At 43.1% G+C, this 7019-nt stretch overlaps 1 protein-coding gene across 8 annotated transcripts in view; it reads left to right on the top strand.

Moving 5' to 3' along the window:
• Positions 1-401: 401 nt before the first annotated feature.
• LOC114854617 (voltage-dependent R-type calcium channel subunit alpha-1E) overlaps positions 402-7019 on the top strand; it is a 53734-nt gene continuing 47116 nt past the window's right edge. For 7 of the 8 annotated variants that reach the window (XM_041070328.2, XM_029149203.3, XM_029149205.3 and 4 more), the window contains exons 1-2: positions 404-550; positions 5982-6562. In XM_041070328.2, coding sequence (XP_040926262.1) covers positions 6015-6562 — 548 coding nt within the window. In that variant the 5' untranslated portion in view covers positions 404-550; positions 5982-6014. Of the gene's footprint in view, positions 551-5981; positions 6563-7019 lie in introns of all 8 variants that reach the window. The other variant, XR_005897540.2, reaches the window with a different exon arrangement.

Raw genomic sequence — 7019 nt, 5'->3', positions numbered from 1 at the left:
AACATATTGCTTCATTTTTGTATTCGACTACTTCTACTGTGGATTGAGTTCGAATATTTTTTATCACCTATATTAACAAATGAAGTCTACATTGTAAAACTGAAATCGTTTGATGATAGTGTGTGCGCGCTCATTGCTTACATGTGAGTCATAAATACATAAACCGCAGTACGGCCTGTTATGACCGAGGAGGCAGAGATTATGGCTGCTTGTTTGACCATGCAGAACGCAACAAGTACAGTGCGCTGCCGCTGCCGCTTATTAGCACAGTGTGGCTTGATGCTCACTTGGATCTACACGTGGTTATGTTCCTTGTACTTCATTATTCAGTGCGGTTTCTAGGATAAAAAGTAATCCTTAACGAAACTGCTCTGGTCAACGACCTGAGCACGTCTCTCTCTCTCTCTCTCTCTCGCTCTCTCTCTCCCCCTTTCTCTCGGCACTGACAGCTGACAGGCGGTAGTAGTGAGCTCCTGCCGACGACTCTGCTACCACATCTTCATTTTCCGTGGAAAGGTGAACGAAATGGAAAGGAGTTCCTGCTTTGTAGGTAAGGAATTGGACATTTCACACACACAGGTGTTCTTTAGAGCCCTATCGCTGTGTGCCTGACCGATAATTACATCTTTATTGACAGACGACGTCTGTGTGTCGAAAATCACAATGTGGCATTTTTCTTCAGTTTTCATTGGCAGTGTGGATCGATGAGGCAGACAAGTGCAGAGTTTTGACGTTTCTGTCTAGAATCAATCATCACAAGGGTTTGACCAGAATTGAAATAATATGTTTTGTCTTTTGTTTGTCTGCAAAGCAAAACTGCTCAGCGTTCCCTCAAATGAGATTTGAGGGAAGAAGCGGTGTCTTTCTAAACAAGTGCTTTAAACTCAGCTTTGGCTTGTTGAATACTTAATTATCCAAATTAGTGACTATGCCAGAGCACTGATCTCTGCTTGACTCTGGCTTTCACCAGTGCCACAGGCTGAGGGGACAGCAGAGCCCATCGCCGAACTTTCAAATCTTCATACGCAGGGTATTGGGAGTGTTGCTCAGAGTGACAGAGCAGGTTTTCAGAGCCATATGGATGCAGAGTTAAAGTAGGTTCTGTTAATTAATAGGTGGGTCTAAACCAGATAATGATCCAATTTGAAGTGCTGGAAAAGAGATCTCACTCTCAGAGGCTGGGCAAGGCAGCAGTCATTACCTGAAGCAATGAGGGATTAATTAAAAGCAACCAAATCAAGGCAACTGATGCAGTGAACAGAGGGTGCAGTGAACAGAGAGTATGTGCTATTGATGGTAATGCTGTTTGAAAAGCAGAAAGGCTGCCACTTGCTCGTATCATTCACTGTTCAGCCTGGTTGTTTCGTGGTATTGTGTCAGTGAAGAGAGAGCTTGACTGTTCAGTATTTGTGTTACAAAAATCAGGCTCTTGGAGTTAAACATTGTTTTCTTAAAGCACAGCTTAAAGGACACTTGTGCCGTGTGCTAGAACAAAATAAACAGATTAATTTTTTTTTGTATGTGAGCAAATTGGCCATTGCTTAGATCAGTCCTGCCTCTCTGGAGTGCCTTGTTAATTATTTCATCACATTAATACTTCGCACTTACCACCCCCAATCTAGTTTGGCTATAATTTCCTGCTATAGTCCTTAGTTCATCTTTTCTTGTCGAGTGATCTGATTGTCCTGAATGAATAGCGCCACACTCCTTGGAAGGGGTGCAAATTTGTTTTCATGGTGTATAAATTAGTGCCTGTCGCCTGCACAACAATGAACCTTACTGCACCTCTTGAACTGCTTCTTATGGCGAACGTATTAGCTTTAGTACCATGTGACCCAGAGATGTGCGATGATTCCAACCTAGTTTGTTCAGATGTCCATACTCTTATCAGTTCTAAGCCATTGCACAATAATGCTTCTAATTGGTATGATCAGATCCAGTTAAACAGCGATGGCAGATTTAGATACTGGACATTTTTATTGAGTTTCTGAGGTTTCTCAGGTTCCTACAAGTGGTGGGGAGCTCCAATGAGCACGAACTGATCAAGCTTTCTGTTTCTGCGGTAGTTCTTGCGACCACTTGTATAAAACTGGTGGTGTTCACTATATTTTTCTGCAGCCACATTGGGTACATTAATATACTGCAGGTTGTCACTGACATAACACAGCAGCTGACAAAGTGAACATCATCAACCGTTTGGAGCCGATTTTGTCTTGTGTTCTAGAGTTTGCGCACACTTCCATCCTGTCTTTGCAACTGCACAAACTCGTGTGTTGTCAAATTTGAGGCATATCTTATATCATATATCATATATGTGAAATAAACACTCCAAACAGTAAACTATGATTTGCCTTTTTCTGTATAAACAGCCATCTTGTGCTGATCATTATGCTGCACAGGGACCCTGCATTGTTATATATGCTATTATACTATGTCACTGTACAGGACCTGATGCACTGGCTTTAGGTCATAAACTAAACATGTGATGTATGTATCTAAAGCAAATATTCACCCCTTTGTGAGCTTGAGAGTGTGTTGTACTGAGTACAGGACAAAAACAGTACTGTAGGTAATGATTGATGTTCTTTTTTTACATAGTAGTAGGTCATCTACTTCATATTTCCTGTTTTATGAATTTCATGTTCATGCATTCTCACGTAAGTTTAGCCTGCAACCTGCCACATCTATAATACATCACATCAGAGGGCTGTTCCCCTGGGGCCATACTTTACCTCCCAGTGACTGCACCTGTAGTAGTAAGGTGGACTCATTAGCGGTCCTGATCGTTACTGGTGTGTCAATGGTGTGGTGTGGGAGGCTTTTCACGAAGGTCATCACAGCCCCACTGTGGGATTCCTTTCAGAAGCGCCTGCTCCCCGTCTGCCAGGATGCACCTGGCTGCAGTAAAAGACCAAAAAACTGAGTGAATAGTTAGTTATTAAAGAAACCAAGCACAAAGAAGCTTTGATAATGAGTTAGAAGTTAAACATGACAGCTCTGTTGTTCTGTAGTCAGTGCTACTTCATTGCAAATAAACACTCATCTACTAAGCAAATGTAAGTCAAAAGCTAAAGCGCATGTTTAGTTACTGTCTCTGTTTTTACCGTCACACGTCTCCTACTCTGGCTTTAAAGAAGTAAATCAGTTTGGTGTTTATGGCATAATAGTTGCATAATGATTATATGAAACTTTAATGAACCCTGCAGGGGATTGGGGTGTTATTGTCATAGCATAAAATATCCTATTGGTAGTGCACGTCAAAAAATTGTGAAATAACAATTGAACGTCAAGTATAAAGCGCCATAATATCAACAGAGATACAGTAGAGGTGTTAAAACTGTCTGATGTGTTATCTAAACCATAGCACCTCAATAAACATGTTGGATTTTCAGAATCATAAATAAACAAAGTATCAGCTGCAGAAAGTAAAAGCTTGACCATAATGCTGTGAATGTGGTCTTTTCTCTCCGTCTTTATTACCAGGACCTACTTCAGATGCTACAGCCAGAAATGTGTAATATACTTTTGCATATTTGCTTCCTCGGTTTGATTACTGAAATGCCCCACAGTGGGTAATAGAAAGCTATAAATTTAACCGAGTTGCTGGCACCGTGTATTGCACTCTGTATTATTCAGGATAGAAATATTCATTGGCTGTGTTTCACAGAGAGCCTGCGCTCAAAATGAGATGCTTACTGAGCCGAAGAAAATGAGACTTTTCATTGAAAGGATTCTCACTTATCGCACATATGTCCATTGGGTTTGATGTGCGCAGCCTTTTAAAGTGTCGGGGTCTCGTGTTGTTGACCGAGCGGCTGGGTTTGCCTCGATTTTCACGGCTTTTTTGTTTTTGTTTGTACAAAGCGAACAGTACATGTAGTGGGAACAAAAGCGAGTGAAGGAGCGACAACTTTGGCCCACGTGGAGTCAACTGTGGGTGCAGAACAATGCTCAGCGCCCTCTGTTTATGCAACATCAGGACTTGGAGCTCTGTCTTTGATGCAGCATATAAATAAGAGATTTTCCTTATATCATCTGTCATCTTGGCCTGGACACAACAAAACAAAGATCAGCACCGCGCTCCTTACTGGCTTGTTCGGTATTTTACCATTAACACCTGCTTCCCTTCCTAAGCCGGTGTCTATTACTGTAGGTGCAGGTGATATAACGCTTTCTGACACATGTTTGGACACTCACTGGGCTGAGATCCAGCTCGGGCAGAGACGGGTGAAATACGACGCGTAATCAGCTCGTGGCATGGACCAGCAGATGTGAAAAGGTTTCTCGCCTGCCACAGCCTCTGCTTCACTCCTCATTAGCAGCCCTGCAGACACCTGGCCGTCCAGCTAAAAGCATAAAATAATCATTTGGCCCCTCTAATACTGCGATCCGGTTCTTGCAGACGCTCCCATTATTTTGCCTCTTTTTATCCTATCAGCTAATGACTGAGAAGTCGCCGCGTAATTGTGAGCGTGAACACATGAGATGTTTGTGTTTTGAGATAATTACTGTCTAAAAGTAAAAGCTCAGAGACTAAGGCTAATCAACAACAAGCCACTGAAAGCTAATTGGGAGAATTTGACCAAACCACAGTCAACTTCAATGGATATGGTTTGGATAATTGCGTGGAGCAGCCACAGTGGAGTCTGGAGACATGTGGACACAGTTTGATGTTTGACTCTGTGTAGTGTGGGTGTTTTTTTAGAGCTTTGTGGTCGAGGTATGTTGCTGGGTTTATGGCATGGGGGTTTTAATAATGGCCACATCTGAGAGGAGAATTAGACATAAATGACTTTTAGCCACTATCTTTGTCTAATGACACTAATTGCTTTGTCTTTTTAGCCCTTTCTTGAAACTTTTTTGACTCTAACTCGCAGTAAATGATGTGGGAAACTCCCATGAATATAAAACAGACAGTCTTTTCAAATGTGAACAACCCACACAGGTTTGGGTGGTTGGACATTTTATCTTAATATTTGTTTGAATTGTATTATATAACTGCACCTAAGTCCATGTGCTGGAAATGAAATATCAGATAACTACCATTCAGACACTTTGAAAACATGGGCTCAGTCAGTTTCTCTCTTTTTTTCATTTTCCAGACTAGGCTCTGCTATAGGGTCAAAACATCTACTGTACCTACATATCCTTGACCTATACTTCACTTTGTACATTTCATTTTAGAGCCTTCAGTTAAATGGGGCTTAACAGAAAGAGGGTAGGACTCCATCCTTACAGTGCTCATTAAGCAGCCGGAGTTTAAATAGGGAGCAATTGCTCTTCACTAACATACCTGCAGCGCATCATTGTGTGTCGTCGATCCTGCACAGGGAGAACATTAGGCGTCATAAGAAATGGGAACTGTCAATCATAAATATAGGCAGATTGTAAATGCCTTAGTGCTCAGGTTCATGCAAAGTACTGGCTTCTAATCAATAAGGACCGTAGCTGCATTTGTTTTATTTTTGGCGAGTCCTTCGATTCTGCTTCTTTTTGTGTTTCTGAAAATTTAGTGGTTAACCAGGATCACTCGAAACAGAGGTGCAGTCATGTCACCGACATCAATTCAAGTGTCATTAGTGGCTGAGTTACATCAGCATGACCACTCAGTGGCAGCAGCCTAATGAAAGGTGTTTAAGCAGTCAGATGGATTTCAGGACGGCTGAATGGTTTTTGTCTGCTCCTCCTGCCAGACACACGCAAAGACGATTTGAAAATTACTCTCCCTGTTGTTCCTCTCAAAATCCTAATTGCGCTATTAAGCACATCGGCGTATTATATGATTATTTGTTTGAGTGGTGTGTTCTGTCTTATCTAATTGCTTCTGATGCTCTATGGATGGGTCATATTTTAAAGTAATTGTAGTAATTGTGAAGCTCGGTGTTTTAAGATAAAAGTTAAGCAGAAACAGTTTAAATGGCAGCATCAACATTTTCTTTTTGTCTTCCTTTCTCCTCCTCTGCTTCTCCTTCCTTCTACAGCACTATGCTGAGATCCCGGGCGGCTTTGCCACCATGTTGGAACTGGGCTCCTGTTCGGTCAGCTCTCAGTCTCTGACAGGGGACCACAATGCCGTGGGGCCACGTAGACCCTCAGCAGGACCCTCAGCAGGACCGGAGCGCCCCGTGGAAGGCCTGGCTTTGGGCCTGGGGGCAGTGTGTGGCAGCAGCACCCCCAGGCGGCACGTCCTTTACCCGTCCCCGGTGGACTGCGAGAGCTGGCAGAAGCATCGCACAGGACTGGCTGGAGGGTCCGGCCTGTACTCTGAGGCCCACTCCCTCCTGGAGCCCCAAAGTCTGTCAGCCAGCTACGACACCCTCTACCTCCCACAGGGGTCGGACTGCGCACCTCCCTTGCACCCAAACCGTCTCGGCCTCACCCTGGATGTGGCTTCGAGTTTTGACGTTGGAGGCGGGATCCCAGGGGCAGATGGAGATCTGGCGGTCAGTCCCAATGTGATCAAGAGACGCCGCGGTGGCCTGATAGAGCAGAAGGACATAGTGAAAGCCCACCAGGCACACAAGATACACAGCACACCACAAGCACGACGGAAGGAGTGGGAGTGAGTATCTGCACCACATACATACAGTCAGTATATCACCAATATGACAATGTGTCAGCACTGAAGAATAACACAGCATATAAAGTAGGAATAGCTGCATTGTACTGAAGTTGAGCCCTGCATTTTATTTGTATTCACCAACCTGTTTTGTAGAAATGAAACCTCTGTGCCACTAAACTGACACGTTGAGGCAACTGGGGTAAATTAATATGGCTCCGACTTTTAGCTGGGCAGATTTATGCAGATACAGCTACAAGTAAATTGCTGAAAGTAATTGATTTAGTTGCTGTGACACATTGTTTGTAGTGCTGTTTAATGGTGCTGAGATACTGTTTATTGTGAAGTAAGACACCTGAGGCATCTAATTAAAATGTAGATTAATCATTTTAAGAACACGTTTGATATTAGAGTTGCCTGCAGATTTCTCTTTTAAAGATACCCCCAGAAAGAATCAGAA

The sequence above is a fragment of the Betta splendens genome, chromosome 4 (assembly GCF_900634795.4).
Source record: "Betta splendens chromosome 4, fBetSpl5.4, whole genome shotgun sequence".
Lineage (NCBI taxonomy): Eukaryota > Metazoa > Chordata > Actinopteri > Anabantiformes > Osphronemidae > Betta > Betta splendens.
Note: the sequence above shows the minus strand (reverse complement) of the source record. Positions and strands in the feature narration are given on the sequence as shown.